This window comes from Nanorana parkeri, unplaced genomic scaffold (assembly GCF_000935625.1).
Source record: "Nanorana parkeri isolate BGI_ZX_2015 unplaced genomic scaffold, ASM93562v1 scaffold260, whole genome shotgun sequence".
In the NCBI taxonomy this organism is placed as follows: domain Eukaryota; kingdom Metazoa; phylum Chordata; class Amphibia; order Anura; family Dicroglossidae; genus Nanorana; species Nanorana parkeri.
Genome location: NW_017306528.1, coordinates 690,970 through 711,515, shown reverse-complemented (window position 1 = coordinate 711,515; position 20,546 = coordinate 690,970). Strand labels below are relative to the sequence as shown.

Genomic DNA, 20,546 nt, shown 5'->3' with positions numbered 1-20,546 from the left:
TGCAATCATAAAATAATGTTCCACAGCTCCAGACCTGCCCATTGTCCTCACCAAGCAAGCTTAGCTTGGAGAACAATCCTCCGGCAACTCTAATGCACCTAGGGTCCCACCAAACTGTTCCTCCAAATACTTCCTATTAGGTTTTAATCCTTCATCCCTTTTTTAAGCCTTCAATACTCCTTCATCCCCTTTTCCCCTGATTTTTGTTTTTTAATCGCTTCAATGTAATTTAAAAAAATTGTGCTCATTCGTTTTTGTAGTGCAGATTGAGAAAAAAAAAAGCCAACAACAAAACTAGCTACCTGACTTTTCAAATGTATTCAAAGGCAAAGCTGTAATTTGCAATTAAAGCTATAATGTAGTCTCCCCCCCCCCCCCTTTTTTTATTTAAATGTGACCAGCTTTACATATGTATAATATGTAATAATATAGAGTGAGTGCACGAGGGCAGCCATTTTTCCACATTACATACTCTCTCTTTTTCTCTGATTTTTGCAGTGCTGCACAATAGTTGTGATTTACTGCTTCTTCCAACAATCTAAGTCTAGGAGTTGGTCAACTCATTGAAAACTATGCACTCCTTGGGTGGCTGAAATCTTGTCCCAGCAATTGTTGGGATGCAGAGGCACAGCGATATCACTGACAATTCCCTCTCGTGATTGATCTACAATGCTCTATAGAAATTACAGTAGGAACAATATGGAAGGCAACCAGATAAAATGCAGGTGGAATCAAAAATGTATTGAAATTAGAACTATGGGGGGAAAAATATATGCATGCTGCAGTCTGTCACTAGCATTAAAGCAGAACTCCAGACAAGAATAAGCAGCCCATGAAAACCAGCTTTTACTTCAATATTGACCTTTAATCCAGAGATTTACCCGCAGTATTTTTATATACCACTAGATGTCCTCAGTCTGATGACCAGCATCATTCAATCCACTTCCTCTGAGCCTAGGTTGTCAAAGATGTACAAAATTGTGTGTATCTTCCTGCACTCCTTACCGGATCTCTTAGGAGATGATGTCTGTAATAGGGTGCTTGTAGCGACCACGGAGGCACCGTGTAGTCAAGTAGTAATTCCAAAAGATGTCACCAGCACTCCAAAAGTAGATTCAATATATTTTAATGACAACGGTCATTCAAAATCACAAGTACTTTTGGGGCCACGTTGGGTCCCCGTCATCAGGCTTATTCTGAGCCTGATGACGAGGACCCAACGTGGCCCCGAAAGTACTTGTGATTTTGAATGACCGTTGTCATTAAAATATATTGAATCTACTTTTGGAGTGCTGGTGACATCTTTTGGAATTAGGTTGTCATAGATCAGCCCTAACCTGTTACTGGACATTGAAGGGAGAAGCAGCACAGTGATGAACTCATCTCTCTGTCACTCTACTTTCTTTTCCTATCAGCATGATTCTTGTCAGCATATGAACTCATTGGCTACTTGTGCATCTTCTTACTTTTTCATTTCAGCTCATCACGAGGCTTATACCAGGTGTCATTTATACCTGACTACAGTGCAGCTTTACACAGCAGTTTTTTGTTTTTCTGAGCCCCATTCCCTCATACCATAGTTTATTTCCTGTTGATCCTGCCATTAGCATAATTATTTTTCCACCTCCTGTAAAGTGACTATGCTGTTCATTCTGCAGTAAAACTGCACATTATCATTGTCACGCTTTTGGACAGAGTAGTCTTAGATGGGTTTGTAGCTTTCTATTGACTTCATGTAACCAACAAACCAATGAAAGCCTAACTGTTATAGCTGTAAAAAAAGATTTAAGCCATATGAATAAAAGGGACCTTGTAAGCACCCCTAATAGTTAGATGGTTTCTCCCGACTCCACTGCCTGCTACATTTGCAGAACAGCTTGGTCTTTTATAGGAAGTAGTAAAAAGAAGACCTCCTGGAATAATCAACAGGCAATAAAACTATGTTACATGGAGGATTTTTGATTTTGCCCATAGTTCCACTTCAAGGTAAACATTGCCATAATGACTTGAAATATGTGCTCACTGAAAATATGCCATGCTGTCCCTTTAACTATATATCATCTCCTTATGAATCAAACAGGAGCCAGACTTGTACATAGAGGACATTTTAAATGCGAACTTGTAAGCTTAGATTAGCAGTACTTATGAAGAAAAATGATTGCTAGTTTTGCCAGAGGCTTCCAGTGTCCTAATGAGGCTGCATCAGACTAAGATAATGGGTACGCCCTTTCACAAATTAATAAACTTTATAAATGCATCCGATGACACAACCATAGAATAGAGTGTAACTCATAAATGCAGCTATAAACAGATAAACCCTTACGCATTACATTAACCAGGATAAAATGTATCATTCGTTGGTCAGCAGCCAGACATAAAGACTTCCTAAGAGGAGATGGAACTCACAATTTTCAAACGTTTTGAGCCCTGTACTTGTAGTAACACATATACATGATGCACATTACTACAGGTGCTTTCACATATACTTGCACTTAAAATATATATTTAAGTAGTGTTCAAATTACAAATTTTAATATTTTTTAACATCGTTTCTTTTTACTCACCAAGGTAGCATCATGTTGATCAGAAATGAAAGCCACTAGATTGACAATGTCATAACAGCATTTTATTCCATATAACTGCCCTGTTTAACAAATTTACATTCAACAAAGAACCTTCCATTTGTAGCTACTACAGCTTTGCAAACCTTTAGCACTGTAGATGTCAGTTTTTGAAGATATTCAGGGGAACTTTCATCCCTCACACTCTTTAGCTCTTACTAGGGATGGCATTTTTCTCTGGCCCTACAGTGAGGCTCTTCGTGCAAGGGCTCGATATTGCTGAGATCTGGTGATTGTGCCGGTCAGTCCATCACACACAGGTCTACAGCTTCCTGTTTCTTCACCAGATTTGTGTTGCCTTGATTTAGAAGTATGATTTAGATTGTTGTTTGCACCAATCAAGTGCTGGCTACAATGAACATTATGTGTAGCAAGCTTTCTTTCTTCCTTACCAACACCAAAGCAGCCTCATACCGTTACATTTTCTCCTTCATGCTTCAAAGATGCCATCAATCAGCCCTCCAGTATTCTTTTACTTGCTTTACTTCTCAAATATGTTTTCCTCTTTAATCCCAACACCTCAAATATAGTAACAGAGTCATTCTTTCAAACTGTTGGTACTATATAAATCCTGTATAATACCACTACTACTACTACTAATGGTGTGTCAGTGGCTTGTTGTCTTTCAATTCCAGAAATACACTGAGACAATAGCTTATGCATCCAAAAGACCCAACACCCAAACATAAGCGAAGTAGCCTGGTATATGCAGTGCACTGAGGAATGGAAACATCTGTACATTTGGGAGACAAAACTTATCTTTAGCTTAGCACAGGTGTACAGGCTCCTCATCTGTACTGAAATAGCTTAATCTGATGTCATTGCAAACGGTCACCTTCTTACGGTATGCATTCGAAGCTGCAGCAAGTCAGATAGAGCCCGTCTCATTTCCAAGCTAGAGGACATCCAGTATCATTTAGCATTTTCCACCCCAGCCCAAATGTTCCTGGCCACCCCTTTTATTCATCAGATGCCAGTTCTTTAAATTATGGAGGCTCCACGACACTTGTGGGCTTTACCTAGGGCGGTCTTAATGCAAATGCATCCTGCCTAGGAATATCTACTCCTTCAATGTGACATCCACCCATCAATACATTTTGATATCTGCATACCTCCTTCTCAGAGACAGCCCACTGCCTTTATCAGGGCTGAGGGTTCTCAATAGGAGTATTGAGGCAGGGTGTTCCAGCGATGGAATGCTCCTCAGGTCCTCACATTCAATACAGTGTATTGGACCGTAGACCTCTGGAGCGGATAACGAGACAGGCTGGAGGGACCGGTCTAACAGCCAGCTGGGCTCCAAGGATCGGGCGAATATAACTTTTTTTAAACCTAGACGAACACGAGCACTTAAACCATGCAGTGCGGAGGAAGCCCCACTGCAAGGGTTAGGAAGTTGTTTTACCGTAGTTCTGCTTAAAATAAAAAAGTATGAATTATTTAAAAAAACAAATATATTTCTTAGTGATTCCAAACTTTTAAATGCTAATGTGCATTTTTAACACGTGGTAATGCACTTTTTATTCTTTTGCTAAAGCATGTGAGGGGAAAATCATCAAGAATAAAAAATTTTGTTGTGCAGTTGCACTAAAAATACTCGATACAGGTATCTTTTTTGTATCTACCAATCATTTTAATGGACATGCTTCAAGGACAACTGCATTTGAGTCCTCTCCTCACAGTAACCACTCCCAAAGTCTTATACTCATCTCAACTCCTCCATGATCCTTGCTGTATAGCGTGCTGGGAGCCTATTTTCTGGAAGTCTCTACTTCCTCTGCTTATCTCTATTAATACCTATAGAAAGATTGTCCACCGGAAATTCCGCGATCGTACGATAATCGTGCAGTGTATGGAAGGCGTGTGACCGTTTCTACTGTACGGTCGCATGACTTTTGTATTTTGAGCATGTTGGAAAACCAGCTGAGAATCGTACGATTTTCGGCTGGTTTTTAACATGATCGAGAGATAACTGCTGAACGGGCCGGTGTGCATTGCAGTCATCGGAAACACGCCCCTCAGGGGGGCGGGCTTGCGATGATCGCAAGTACGATCTGCCTCTCCAAGATGGACAGATCGTACGTTTTTTACATTACTTTACAACCTTTGCAAGACAAAAGTCTTGCGAGGGTTGTAAAGTGTATGGCCACCTTCACAGAGAAAAGGCTGTGCAGTTCCCAGCACACAGCAAAAATATTCAAGCAACAGGGATAGGTTCACCACTTGGGAGGTAATTTAAAACGACAACTGCACTAGCGGCTATTCTTTAAGAGAACTCTTTAGCGCGATGTTCAGAAAAGGTCCAAGTGACGTTGTCTACATTGCAGGACAAAGCCTCCCTAGCAGCACGTACTACCTTTCCTTTGATACCCCACACTTTAGGACTAGTTCACCCTAGCCCCAGTGCGTTCCGGTCCGATTGGTGAACTGATGTGCCATGCGTTCCGGTGTGGGCGATTGCACTGCTGCCGGAGAGCGTGGCTGTGGTGCCATTGACTTCAATGCAAGAATGCGTTCCGGCAGCAATCGGGCCGAAGCGCATTGGGGCTGGTGTGAATTAGCCCTTAAACGGAATTGTCAAAGCACATATTTGTTTTAACATTTGTGTTTAGATTTACTAATTTGGTGGAAAGGTAGGGAGGAGGGAGATATTAGGGCCATTTTTACAATGAAAGTGCGGTTATCCTTTATAGATAACTAAATACATATTTCTTACCTGTGAGCTTTCCTTTCCTGGCATGGCTAGTAAACGATGCTCACTATTTAATAAGGAGCACTTGCAAAAACCAACACTATCTACAGCAATAGAGTCAGTCACTTCATTTCTTCCTTCTGCCAAATTCCAAGTATGTATCTGCAGATCACGACCCTGACTGGGAGAGAAAGAGGAAATATTAGTATGTACTGACCGTATCATGATTATTTGCAGGAAAATTCTTGTGCAGTGTTACACAATTCATTACGGACAATCGCAAAACCATATACTTCTTATATTATGGTATGCCTGCTAAATCAATCACATGGATGATTAGGATTTAAATATTATGTTATACACATAAATGTATGGTATCAAGAGGAAGTGTTCGGGATAACACTCCCACTGCTACTTTCTGTCACATACCTAAATCGATGAGAGATTGCTTTTAGTGACACACCAAATCTAATTAAACCTCTATTGCTTTACTGTACATTTGTACTCCTCATACAGTATTATAATAAAAAAGCAGCAACTGTAGTACCATATACTCTATATGGAGAGAAATTGTAAAGATGTAATCTTTCCCCTTGCTTACTGTTTTTGGACATATACCTAAAGGCTCCTGTTTAAACAAGACTCAAATTCAGTTGCTCTGTGATGCAAAAGCCTCATAAATTAGAAAAAAAATACCCCCCTTGAGTCATTCAAATCCCCTTCATTTGTGTCTCACATAACACTGCAGCCACAAGTGGGAGGATTTCAGCAGACCAGTCAGTTCTGCCAATCCAGAAAGCAGTGGGCAGGACTAGGTGTGGCCATGTGCTGATTGACAAGCTACAGGCCTATGAAATCACCAGTGACAATGCTGATAGTCACACCCCCTGAAACATCTTCTCATCTCACTGTTGCGCAAAAAGCCCATTTGAATGAGTCCTAAAAGGTTTACTAATAAAAAAAAGAGAAAGGAGCATTTCCTGCAACAGCCTTTATATTTTGCACAGACAACTAAAATCACAATCTTGAGTGCGCCCACACTGCTGCTATGACTATCCAATTTGCTTCAGCTGGTCTCTTTAGCTATAAGGGCAGTGTGCTGCAACACAAGTGTTTTCATGCACTAATCCATAATAGAAGTCACCAGCACTCCATGATACCTGCAAGAAGTAAAGCACTTTTTATTAAATTGCCACATGTGTCATACAGCCAACATTTTGGGGCCGCGCAGGGTCCCTTCTTCTGGGTGACATAGTGATAGTCGTCACTGTGTTGCCTAGAAGAAGGGACCCTCCGTGGCCCCAAAACGTTGGCTGTATGACGCATGTGGCAATTTAATAAAAAGTGCTTTACTTCTTGCACGTCTCATCGAGTGCTGGTGACTTCAATTATGGACTGCATCTAACACGGCACCATCCGTGTTGTCACTTTGAGCACCAACCCTCCGTTAAGGTCTGTACGCTGTATGGAGTGCAGGTGATTTTGTGTTATTGTTTTCATGCACTAAGGCACTGCATGTTTGGGGCAGCACAGTGTCGTGGTGGTTAGCGCTTCTGCCTTGCAAGCACTGGGGGTCTCTGGTATGAATCCCAGCCAGGTCACTGTCTCGAAGGAGTTTGCATGTTCTCCTTGTACTTGCGTGGGTTTCCTCCAGGTACTGGGGTTTCCTCCCACACTGCAAAGACATGCTGGTAGGTTAATTGGCTGCTGTCTAAAATTGGCCCTTGTACATATGCATGTGAGATAGGGACCTTAGATTGTAAGCTCCTTGAGGGCAGGGACTGGTGTAAATGTGCAGTATGTAATTCTCTGCGTACAGTCAGCGCTATATAAATACCTGTAATAACTAATGTTAGGTAGCCCATTCATTTTAATCTGCTGTAAATGTGCCTCTATGTCAAGATTTTTTTGGTGGGTGTCCCCAAGTTCCCTCCTAAAGAGATAACAGGAAGAGAGTTGAATTGTCACCAACGTATCTGGAGATTTCTCTTCACCACCTTTTCCAGTCACAATAGTCATCAGCACAGAAAGCCAGAGTGAATGCTCCCCGCCAGGACAAACAGCAATAAAAAAAACAGAGGTTCTAAGTCTTCTACACTCTACCCAAAACTGGTTTGGCTAGAGTTTTACTTTAACTGTCCATATAAACTAAAAGTACAGCAAGCAAAATAATAAACCATTATGGAAAAAAATTACATGTCCACCAGCAATCACTTGGATCATTGCTCTTCAAATATCACACTACAAACACTGAGTCAATTTCACCTTACGTGTAAAACTGCTGAATTAGCATAGCTGACAGAAGATTCATTGTACATGAAGCGTAATTGCCGTTACCATACGGACCATTAAACTAACACGATATTACAGAAGAGATATGATTTTGGTTGAAAGACAAATTGGGATCAGTGTCTATACTGTTAAGAGATGGTTTGGCACTGCCTCTTCCTGGAAGTTTGGTTCTATTAAAAGTACCATTTAGATTAATATATAATAATGACACCTTGAAAAAGCATTTACACGAACTGAGGTTACAGCAGATAAGTTTCCATGAAAAGCAATAACTTGTTAATTACCTTCAGGGTAAAATTACAGACAATTGCAAGTAGAGTACACGTCTAGCCAACAGTTTTCATAAATCTGATCCAATTATTTGATGAAAGATGAAACATGATAGTAGTTCTACCTAGAGCAATCAGTTGGTTAAAAAAGCCATGCAAAAAAATCTTCTGACAAGCCACTTACGAGACACACAAGGGTTTCAGTAACTGCTCTAACAATACTGGAAAAACTCTTAAACAATAACCTTTACCCATAAAATACAATTTTTGTATTTCCCGAAAAATCTTGCTCTTCAAGTCCATTGGGGGATACAGAAATTCACAAACAGTCAGGTACTCCTGCCTACAGAAGGTTAAAGCACTGGTAAACGCAAAAAAAGTAAGCCAGCCCCGTATAACCCCTTATCTACCGAGCATGCCTCTTTTGTAAGAAAGCTCCACAGGGCCAGTAAAAAACACAGAGGGTGGGATCTGTGTTCACAAATGGACTTGAAGAAATAAGATTTCACGTAAAGTACAAAAACTTATTTTCTCCATTGTCCAATGGATGGCATTCAAAACCAGTGGGGATGTCGAAGAGCAGTCCAGCTGAGGGGTGAGCAACAGCCACTGACAGACCAAGGTATTGGGTACCGTCTGGAACACAGAGGTACCTGAAGGACCAACTGCTGAATCTGAGACCGATGAGAGCCCTAGCAAGACAGGGTGCTCCCAACCAGGACAGATATGCCACCATCAAGTGGAATAGCATCTCCCGGGAAACATTGAGCCTGAGTTAGTAACAAGACCAAATTTAAGGTGTGTTCAATGAAAAAAAATACAATCCATAAAACAGGTAAAAAAAAAACCACCAGCCAATCTACAGGAGGAGGCCAAAGCCTCAGAATTCTAATTGCCAGATCAGGCAAACAATCGTGCAGCGAGATGTCAAGAAAATGTGAGAGCGCTCAAAGCATGAAATCCTAACAGATATCATCCAGCCAAATAAACATTAGGACTGGTAGATACAAACTTCAAGGATACTTCTCTTAAAGAAGAACTCCAGGCAGTAATGTTACTAACCCTTGCAGTGGGGCTATCTCAGTACTACAAGGTTTAGCTGCTTGTTTTTGCCTAGGGTACAAAAAAAAAAGGTTATATTCACCCAATCCTTGGAGCTGGCAGTGCTCCCTCCAGCCTGTCTCCTCTTCTGCTGAAGCGATAGTATGTCCCACAGCATCCTCATTGTATTGGACGTAATGACTCACAGGACCTTAGACTGCTGCAATGGAGGGGGAGAGAGGCTCCAGGGACCCGTCAAAGAGTGAGTCGCCCCCGAGGTTCAGGTGAGTATAACTTTTTTAACTGTCAGTTTAACTGCCTGTCATTGATATCCCTTGAGGTGAGCATGCGGTTCACCTGCTTGGTGGTCTGTCTGTTAAGGTGGATCACTGGTGCATTCCGTGTGAAAGAACCATTGATTTATAAATTCCCTCTCCCACTGTCAGATATGGGGTCCCGAAACCTTTGGGGTGTTTTTAGTCCTCATAGAGTAAAAACCCAAATAACGGATGGAAGGTCTTCGTAGCTGCAGAAGCTCTACAAGACTCAAAGCCTTTGAAAAGCAGGCTAACTGCGGTGACCAGAAAACAGCCCCACCAAAGATAGACTGTATCAGAGACAGTAACAAGAGCCACAGGGCCTACTTCTGGGCAGAAGGACCAGTTTCTAGGTGTAAGAAGATGAGAGGTCCAGAGTGGACAAGGAAGTCCCTGTGGACACAGCAAAGGCCTCAGCCTGGGCACAAGAAGATGGGAGATCCAGAGTGGACAAGGAGGTCCCTGTGGACACAGGAAAAGCTCAGTTGCATCTGTCAGAGCTAAGTTAACCTCCAATGAGGATGAACCTATGACAACAGGAGTCCCCGATTCTGGATTATAGGTGTTGGTTCCTTCCAGGGTACTAGGTAAATGACCCCAGAACCTCTAGGGTAGTACAGGCTATGGTCATTCTGGTCACTATAGTCCTCTGTGTGCCTTTGTGAAGACGTGTTACGTACGCACAGTGGTAGTGCAACTAGGACCAATGTGAGTCTTCAGACACAGGGTCACACCTGGGGCTGTGTCATGGCTCTGGACTCAGAAAGAGCTCTACGGCTTACATAGCCCAGTGGGGTCTGGGTATGGCTGCCAAAGTTAGTGGTGAGGAGCAGCCGATTCAGAAAGCTCAGTTCTATGTAAAGATGAGCTCAAGCAGCAGTGTAGCAAGAAATCTTGATTGACGCCACAGAGAAAAAAAAATACTAGCGGTGTAGCAAGAATCTTGGTTGTGGGCAGCAAGTACAAAAAAATACCACAAAGTTAAAATGCTAGCAAAAATGTGTTAAACTTTTTTCAGCAGAGGTGAAGAAAAGGCATTCAACCTCCAAGGACACTAGCAAAGAAATGAGGTATGCTGGGTAGAGGAGGGGTTATATGGGGACTTACTATTTTTCTGTTCCAAATGCCTGTAGGCAGCCAACTGTTTCTGAATTCCTGTGTCTTTCAATAGACAATAGAGATAACATAAAAAAATATAAACACAAGGGACAGCGCCCTCACCTCATGAAGCACGTTCAATTCATTGGATATTACGAAAGATTATAAATGCTCACAATTAAAATTCATGTACACAGGTGTTGTACAGCAATCTCCAATGATAAAGGTGGGTTGCGGGCCCCGTCTATGGATGGGATTGTTATCAGCTTACCAACTACCCACCTTTCTGTAACACCTGTATATACTGTATGAACTTAAATTGTGAGTATTTTCAATCTTTTATAATATCCAATAAATTAAACATGCTTCACGCGTTGAGGGCGCTGTCCCTTGTGTTTATGTTTTGCATGTCTATGAGAATTTCACCGGCGAAAGGGACTGGCTGCCTCCCTCGTAGGAAACAAGTGGAGTAGAAGAAGATGCAAGTCACTAGTGCTGACTTGCTGTTTGGATTTGTTAGACAACAGTTTATGCCTAACCTGTTAATAAATAAAATGATGTATTGCTGCATTATATGGCAATGAACTATGCTGCTCCATTCTGTGTTCCATCTTAGATGCTTTTTTCATTATTCTACATTCTGCTTAATCTTGTTATTTGATCACTACTAATGACAGGAAGAATGTAAAAAATCCAGAACTTATTATACATCAAACTCAGAAATATTTATACCCTGATCTGTGAACAATTGGGGTACTTTCTAAAATATACACCCCCTTGGAGAATGTTTCCCCGGGTAGTCAACCAGTTCCTATTAACAGATATGGCAAATCCAGTAAGATCTAGTTGATCCTGGTCATATGCCGCCAACAAAATATGTTTAAATGAATGGAATTAAAAAGTCCAGTTGTTCATAACTTACCTATGAGAAGGATATGTGTGTTCTATCTAATTGATCCACCGAATAAGAATATGTCAGCTCCAGGTATACAGTACATTTCATCAATGGGGCACCAAAACCCCTGGCTGTCAAGTCTCCATGTTTACCAAAATTGGTCAGTGGCATTCGGACTATAAAGAGAAGATGCTTTCTCCTTATATCTCACTACAAAGTACAGAAATGCTAGCCAAATGCTGTCTACTGTGCCACTTACATTACAAATAGTTTTATAGCCAGGAAGGTTTCTTTCTCTTGCATATAAAATGTTATACTAGGCAATGGATTTTTAAGATTTCTTTGGTTCATCTATACAACTAGGTAAACATAGTTAAAAAAGGACAAAGGATTTGTAACTTTGTTCAACCAATATGTGATCTGCACACTCCTGCCAGACGCAACATGCAGCTCCTTCTTCACTGCAGTAGGACCTCTTGGTCAAGACAAACCTCCTGCCAGATGATTGGACAATGAATTATCAGCAGCATTTGTGAGGTTCCTCTGTCCAGACTGTTGCGTATAGTGTAAATGGCTCCCAGTGCTGCCCCTCTCTATTTTTTTTATTCTACAAACAGTAGTAAGTCTAAACCCCTTGAATTACATATGTATATTACTGCAGAATATAATGGGACTTTCTTGTCTATTGAAACCTATTTTAAGTACACAAAAGTAAGAGTCTTAAAGACAAAACAGTGAATGACTCCCAAATCCCAACATTGATGTGAAGTACAACACTTGTGTATTTATTAAAATAGCATCCAATACCCATTGAGTTAGCTTTTAAACAAATGTAGTCACAATTATAAAATGCCATAATTACCTGTAGATGTTGAAATGAAATATTGCATTGCAATATGTAATATTTCCCAGGATAATTGATATAATAGATAGCAGCCCATTGGCACAATATTAAGCAACTCTTGACAGGTAATTACAACAGTAGCGAGACAACTATCCTAGACTAGATGTATCCTGGCACCAAAAAAAATAAAAGTCGGGCTCCAGGATATTGCTCCAAATTATCTGGCCCTATCTTGCCAACACACTGGGAGTTATCTCTGAAGGCTTGTACACAAAAAGAAACATAAAACATGCTCTAATATACAACACACATACTGTAATATTTAAAAATATCTAATCCTAAAATGGTCCACAAGAAGGTTATCGATTAAAAAAAGCAACATTACAAATATTTCCTTACATATTTTGTAATATTATGTAAAATTATAAATGGTTACATGAATCTAACATGATGCAATGTGTCTTCAGCTGTTGGGAGCAGGGCAATATACCATCCTGGTAAAGTGGCACTAAACTCAAGAGTTAAATCTTAAAAATTCATTCAAATACCTTAACTTATAACAAAATATAACTTATTTGTGTATCACTCAGCTGTAGATCCTCAAATCATTTCTGAATTGGTGCCGACACTGTCCTTCCTTCTGCAAGGTGGCTACTTTTGTTCCCCATGGTCCCTGTGTGTGTTGTAAAGTAGCCACCGCTCCAAGCTTGCTCCCGTACTGAGATTGTAGTCCATCACGGGAGCGAGCTTGGAGCGGTGTCTACTTTACAACTCACACAGGGACCATGGGGAATAAAGGAAGGACAGTGTCAGCATGAATTCTGAGATGATTTGTGGATCTGCAGCCGAGGGATACACAAATAAGATACATTTTTATTAATAGGTAGGGTAATTGAATGCATTTTTAAAGATTTAACTCCTGAGTTTAGTGTCACTTTAAGGCAAACAAGTATTCTCCTAGTATACTGGCACTTAATGCTTGCTGGAACCCGATCTCCTAGAAAGACCTTTGTAATCTACAAATCCCATTTCAATGCCCTGCAACCTCTTATTGCCAAAAAGCACCTAAACCCAATATATAGGCAATTGAAAACTTATTGCAATATGCTCCCAGTAGCAATAATGTCAATGATACACTCCATATTCATAGTATGGGGATTATTCACTATTGAGCCTTCGCCTCAATTTGGCCACTGGAGCCCTCCAGTTTAGCCGAACCGAAGGGCTGCTGTACGGGCTATTCACAATATGTTGTGTGTCCCTGTGCCTTAAAGGAGGTTGGGCTGCCTCCTAGTGAACCTGCACCCAATTTATATTTTGCTACATGTGCTCCAAATGGAGACTCCTATAGGTTAGAGTTAGGACCGCACTACACATAGGGGCCTTGAAGAGGCAGTGCGGCTTTCACATTTTCTGCAGAAGACGTGTATCTAAAACCTATTTTTAACCTTAGCGGTTAGACAGGTTTTTGTTGCATGCTGGCTGGTGAGTGTGCTGGGAAACTTTTTCCTGATGATATGAGACAGGACATTCTCAAATCCAGCAATTATGACATTTTCTGGGAACATCTTCTAGAAGGAGATCACAGTCATAATTTTCTGATGTTGAATGTACAGGATTTTGTCAAAAGTGGGCATCTGTCCAACTATGGTGAGGCTGGAACTTGAGTGGTTCAGGAACCAAACCTGCTTTTTTCATTTTTTAAGGTATGCAAATGTTTACCGTGGCAGAAACTGATGTTCACCCTGAAATCTTGAACTATTTGTATCCTGTTAGATTCAGATGATTATGAAAATGTTTTCATAATCTATATCAGGAAAAATGTATAATGCCTTCCTCTTTACTTCCAGCAAATGTTATCAATCTACAGTATTAAAGAGCAAGATAATTGCTGGAGGAAGAAATTATGCAAACAGGATCATATAGCAAAGAAACGGTATCTATAATATCCTAAAAGGAGAAAGACAGGTGCTAAGGTTTTATTACCTCATAAGAGAGTCTTTGTTGTGAAGGGTATGGATCCAGAAAACGGATTTGCTATCATGTCCATTTAGTACAGCCTCTGTTCTCCTTGTACTTACATTCCACACATGAATCAACCCACTAGATGACCTAGTCATAAAAAAATCAGATATAACAATATCTTAAATTAGGCATATTTCAGATATTATAGTGGGACAAATTCTACCTGCTTGCTTGGCCTAAGTAAAATCACTTGCTGGGAATGAGTGCACATATATGTCAAAACGATTTGTCTGCTGATGAGACTTGGAATAGTGAGAATCACTATAACACTATTTTCCAAACTGTGGCCACAGGTTAAATACGGTCCTTGGCTTGCCTTTAACTGTTCTTCCTCAAAAAAGAAGTCTATGAATCCTCCAAATCATGGAAACCAACACACTTCCTATCTGGCAGATATCTTTTCTCAACAGCCAATCAGCTACCAGTCTTCCAAGCTGCATTTCCATTTAACCCCTTCATGACTGAGGCCTTTCCCCCCCCCCCATTTTTTGCACCTATGTTATATTCCACATTTTAGGCCTGAAAATTACTTAAAAATCCCAAACATTATATATTTTCTGAAAGACAAGACCCTATAGAATAAAATGGTGGCAGTTACAAATTTTTATGTTGCAAGATATTAGCGCAACTCCTTATCAAACCCCAAAATTTAAAGAAAAATTTACTTAAATGGCCCAAAACACAATAAAATACCAATTTTTAAAATAAAATATAAAAGATGGAGGTTACAACGAGTAAATAGATACCCAACATGCCCAGGTAAAAAATTGTGTGCATCCGTGAAACGGCGACAAAATTCAGTGACCCAAAAAATCCATAGACGACACTTTAAAAGCTCCCACAGATCATCAGTTTAGAGATACCCAAAAATACTGGCCCTAGAATTATTGCTCTCACTCTGGCGTGCACGGCGATACCCAACATGTGTAGTGCATTCTTCGTTTTCATACGTAGGCGCACCCGATGCGTGTTTACGTGAGGACGCGCATGCTCGCGGGGGCGGGGAATGTTTTTTTTATTTTTTCTAAATTTCTTTTATTTAATTGTAAATGTAACATTTTTTTTTATTTTTTTATGGAGCCACCGATCGTCTATATGTGAAACACCCGGTAACAGGTGTTTGCATTGGTCGGGTTTTTCCTGCCCGTGCGTGCCCGCCAGGGGGCGCGCGCGGGCAGAAAAAAAATGCCGTCTGACGACGGCAACCCGCCAATGCTGCATTGCCGTCGCCAGACGCCATTTTTGCTGCACAACGGGCTGACGGCAAGTGGTTAATTGCCATCACATAGGGGAGCTTACAAGACCCCCATGTGATAGCAGATGGTGGTGACAGGTACTCTTTAAGGTGATGCTGGGGGTCCAAAAGACCCCCAGTGTCACCTTTACACTACAAATAAGCTATTGAAGTGCAGATCACACTTCAATAGCTTATAGCTGGGCTTCAGGAGCCCAGCACTGACAGCTATGAGACTGGAAGTGATCAATCTGCATCGCCCCCGATCACATAGAACGGGGAGGGGGTTGACAAACGGAGGTTCGTCCATCTCCTCCCCGGCTTCCCACCGACACCAAAGAAGCCGGTGTTCTATCGAAAGTTCCAACTTATCGAGATCTACAACTGCCTGACTTCCGGTTTAGTTAGAAGTTCCTACGCTCTGTAAAACGCTCAACATGTGAAAACCAATGATTGTCTATGGGAATGGTTCCCACCTGGGCGTTTTACAGCGCATAGGAACGTGCTGCAAAACGCCCAAAGAAGTACAGGAGCTTCTTTGGGGCGTATTTGCCGCGCGTATCCATTAGGATACAGCCGGATAGCCCTCGGAAACGCGCGTTTGTCACACGGTTTTTTACCACGTGCAGCATGAAACGGGCGGCAAACGAGCCTATTCGGTACGTCTAGGTGTGAACCCAGCCTAAGAGGTTTGGCCGAGGAGGCTCTACTGCACGTGAGCCACCCGCAGCATTTCCCTATACACATACTACACAGCAATAAAGTGTTAAAATGAAGTAGGATCACACTAATCCAGCACTTTATTCATCTGACGTGCCCCACTCAATTTGGCCACTGCTTGAGTGGGGCAACTCAGATTAATAACGTGCTGGATTAGTGTGATTCTACTTCATTTTAATACTTTATTGTTGTGGTGTATGTGTATAGGGAAATGCCGCGGGTGGGGCATGTGCAGTAGAGCCTTCTCGGCTAAACCTCTTAGTTCTAACTAAACCGGAAGTCAGGCAGTTGGATCTCGATAAGTTGGTTCGATAAAACACTGGTCCTGGGCCCGTAGGAGGGGCAACGTCGTTGGTCGTGAAGGGGTTAAGCCATGCTTATTCTTGTATGCTTGCCTGAGCAATGATTGTGTTCCTAGCACCAGGCCCCCGTTTCTAGTGGCTCCTCAGCCTGTGTTCCTGTTCTTAATGACCCCAAGTGTTCCTGAGATACCATTCCGTTCCCAGTGACCCCCAGTTTTCCTGAGAGAAGTTCCAAGTTCCTAGTGATCCCCAGTGTTCTGTCCTCCTGTGTATGGTTGTTCCTAGTTCCTAAGCTTCCAGAGACCCTGTGAACTCCAAGAGAGCTCCCCTCGTACCTGCAGTCTTGGGCCTTGCATAGTCCGAGAGAGTTCCCATCTGTCAGCACATAGGAGCTACCAGCGTTCCTGCACCTGTGTGCTCAAGGAATTCCTTCTGAGCTCTCAGTGGCTTGACTCCTCTTTCTTCCAGTGCTACCAGAGTCTTTTGTTCCTATGTAGACAGCACCCCTGTGATGCAAGATACTCACGCCCTGCATACCATCTTCCCAGACCCCCAGTGCTGCATGACACACAGGTTGTGAGTATCTGTACCCCCAGAATCCCAGTGCTGCGAAAGACTCCTCACCTTCCTGTGTACCTGTGTTTTCAGAACCCCAGTGCAGAAAGAGACTCACACTCCTGTGTATCTGTGCCTTTTCTTCCCCAGGCCTAAAAGAGTCTCTCACTCCTGTTTTCCTAGCATCTCAAGTGCTCCCTGCATCTTGTGCACCTCCAATTGTCACCCAGGGTGTCCAGAACTGTCTGTATCAATATGCTAACTGCTGAGCCCCCTGAGGTCCTCAATGTCCTCAGACACTGTTGCCTGAGGACCTCTGCACCTCTGATTCCCTGTCACCCTCTGTATGGCTGACTTGTACACTCCAAGAGACTGCTCCTGTGTACCCAGTGCTTCAGCCCTGCAAGAGACTTTCCCTGCTGCCACTATGTTCCCAGTGCATTTCCCTTCTTCTGCTGTACATCCCAGTGTTCCCTTGCCTCCACATTATCTGGTCAGCAGTAGACTTAACGGGTGTGCTTGTGGGCCACAAACTGGAAACTGTCCTGCAAAGTAACCCAGTACCCCTTGCAGGGTGCTCTGGCGAATACCAGGCACTCTTTGCGCCTCAGCCATACTGCCATCATGCTTGAAGGCTTCACTGTGAGTCTACATTCCTCAGCCATACATGACACACTCTACCCTGTTACCCACCAACCAGGGCTTAGTGCCTGAGCGGTCCATCACCAGGCCTAACTGTTGTCATGTTGAGGGTAGGGAGCATGTTTAGCCCTATGGAACTACCAACTGCCAGAAAGTTAGTATTTGCAAAGGACCCTACATGAGTGGATCAGGACGGTGACAAAGCATGCTAAAGATAACATAGGTTAGTTACATAAACCTGTATAAAGAACAGATTTTAAAAGGTTCACAGGTACTTCCTCTTCTCCTCCTTTTTTATTCATTTTTTAGCCGTGCTATGTCTGTGGTAAAGCCTTACCCCTACTTCATATCCCTATATGTCCAATCAACAAGGAGTTGATCTATAACCCTTCTGACCAGCGTATAGCTGGGTGGATGCCGTTTGCACTACACTACTGCCACTAGATGGCAACTAAGGATAGGCTGGGCAAATGCCATTCTACACACAATGTCAGTGTTAAGCTGGCCATACACCTATAGATTATCTGCAGATTTTCTATGGTTAGATAGAAAAAGTGCAACAGATTCCTCCATCTACGCTAAACTGTGTGGATGGAGGAATCTCCCACTGGGCCAAGCTTCAGTATCTGGCTATTTAGCCCCGCTGGCTCTCAAAACACAAAATTGTTCAGGTATTTTGACAGCCAGCGGGGCTGACTAGCAAGATAATGAAGCTTGGTCCAGCTGGAGATTCCTCAATATGATCTTCAGAAGTGCTTGTATACATTTTGGTATTACCAATGAATAATTACATAGCATAGCCCAGCCCAAATATATACATTTTATATGAAACATACCCAGAGAAAAGAAGTGGAGGACATGGTTTATGAGCTCTGCAGTGAAAATGAAGGCTATTGACTTCTGCGCCAATTCCTCGAAGGTCACATTTTGGATCCGGTGGAAGAAGAGCCATTATAAATACTGTATTCTACCTAATAATGAACAAAAAAAAGGCAAATAATGTTTGCATCATGTATGTATGTATACATTCTAATACATAATGTAGGTGTGACAGAAATCTCAAGAGGCTAAAAAAGCCACGGTGTTGCTAAAGTAATGGCATGATAGGGATTGGACAAGTTAGAGTGACACTAAACTCAGGAGTTAAATCTTAAAAATACATTCATGTGCCTTCACTATTAATAAAAATTAGAGGCGCACCGAAATGACAATTTCAAAACCGGAACAAAACCGAAATGAAAAAATATGTCAGTGCGAAACCGGAAATGTTTTTTTTTCTTTTTCAAATGTTTAAAAATATTTTATTTTTTATAAACGTTTTAAAGTTTTTACATTTTATTTTTATCAAATATTTTTATTTCTTACTTTACTGTTGGGGGTTCTGGTAAATATTAGGGTTAGTTCACACCAGAAACTGCATCACAACTGCGTGCGTCTGCACAGTTGCATTGCGATCCGTTTTGATGCATTTGTGATACGTTTTTTTTTCTCTGCATGTCCCTGGATGATGCCACAATCAATTCTGGTTTTTTTTGTATGCGTTCCGTTGCGTTTGCACTGCATTTTGATGCGTTTAGTGCAGTTAGATGCACGTAAAATAGGACAAGCAGTACTTTTTCTGACTGCATCTGAACGGACTGCAATGGTGTGAATTAGGCACAAGAAAGCCCATGAGAAAGCATTGTGATGTATTTTGACTGCAGCAGTTAAAATAAACGGACTGCATCACAACTGCATATGGGGTGTCTAGACAGACCCCTGATATTTCCCTTTTAAAATAGAAAAAGAGATTTAGGACACAGAGTCCTCAATGTCTTTTTCAGCATCCCCTGTTTTCAATGAACAGGAATCCTCTATACTGAGTGCTCCTGTTCATTCAAAACTTGTAGAGATATTCTGTACCATGTCCACAATCACGAATGAACAGGAGGTGATGTAGATCACTTCCCATTCATTCATAATTGGGGACACAGTAAACATTTTTTGTCCTCCATTATTTACACTCAGCGATCACTAATCACTGACTGCTTGTATCCTGCTCTCCATCCTGACAGCTGTCACAGGAGGCTGAGTGAGTGGTGCGAGGTGGAGAGCTCGATCTCCTCTGACAGCTGACTTCTCCCTCACACTGCTGGCCCAGCCTCCTGTGACAGCTGTCTCCGTCCCCACAGCCCGTCTCCTGATCTGTCGCAAGAGGCTGAGCTGGGCGGTGCGGGAGGAGAGCTCAGCCTCTTGTGACAGCTGACTCTGCCGTCACACCGCCACTCTCCATCCTGATCTGTCACAGGAGGCTGAGCGGTGCAGGAGGAGAGACGCCGTCCGCTCACATCGCTCTCCTCCCGCAGCGCTCGGCTCCTGTGACAGTTTCTCTCCTTCCCGCTGGGACACAGAGCAGCGCCCAGTCGGGAGGAGAGAAAGCACAGATGCGCCGCTATTACAGCTGAAGACGGCACTTTCGGCATTTGCCAAAAGTGCCATTTTGGGCCGATATGTTTTGGTCGACTAAATTTCGGTGAATCCCTAATAAAAATGTATTTTATTTGTGTATCACCGTAGATCCTCCAATCATCTCTGAATCGGTGATGACACTGTCCTTCCTCCTGGAGGGTGGATACTTTTGTTCCCCATGGTCCCTGTGTGTGTTGTAAAGTAGCCACTTCTCCAAGCTCACTCCTGTGATGGACTACAATCTGAAAACAAATTGGTAAACTACGAGATTGTAGTCCATCATGGGAGTGAGCTTGGAGCGTGACTACTTTACAACATACACAGGGACCATGGGGAAGAGAAGTAGCCCCCCTCCAGTGTCAGGATGAATTCAGAGATGACTTGTGGATCTACAGCCGAGTGATACACAAATAAGATACATTTTTATTAATAGGTAAAGTATTTGTATTTTTAAGATTTAACGCCTGAGTTTAGTGTCACTTTAAAGTGCAGGTAAAGCCAAAACTTTTCTCTTACATTTGGATAGAGTAGGGAAGGATCAGAGGTCCTGT

At 42.1% G+C, this 20,546-nt stretch overlaps 1 protein-coding gene across 1 annotated transcript in view; it reads right to left on the bottom strand.

Annotated features, from left to right (window-relative positions):
• Positions 1-18,514, bottom strand: part of GNB1L (G protein subunit beta 1 like) — a 32,882-nt gene extending 14,368 nt beyond the window's left edge. Inside the window, exons 1-3 of the mRNA XM_018556963.1 lie at positions 18,384-18,514; positions 14,056-14,181; positions 5,338-5,494 (exon numbers count right to left, since the gene is read on the bottom strand). Of these exons, the coding sequence (XP_018412465.1) occupies positions 5,338-5,494; positions 14,056-14,181; positions 18,384-18,499 (399 nt within the window). The 5' untranslated portion in view covers positions 18,500-18,514. The remainder of the gene's footprint in view (positions 1-5,337; positions 5,495-14,055; positions 14,182-18,383) is intronic.
• Positions 18,515-20,546: the final 2,032 nt, after the last annotated feature.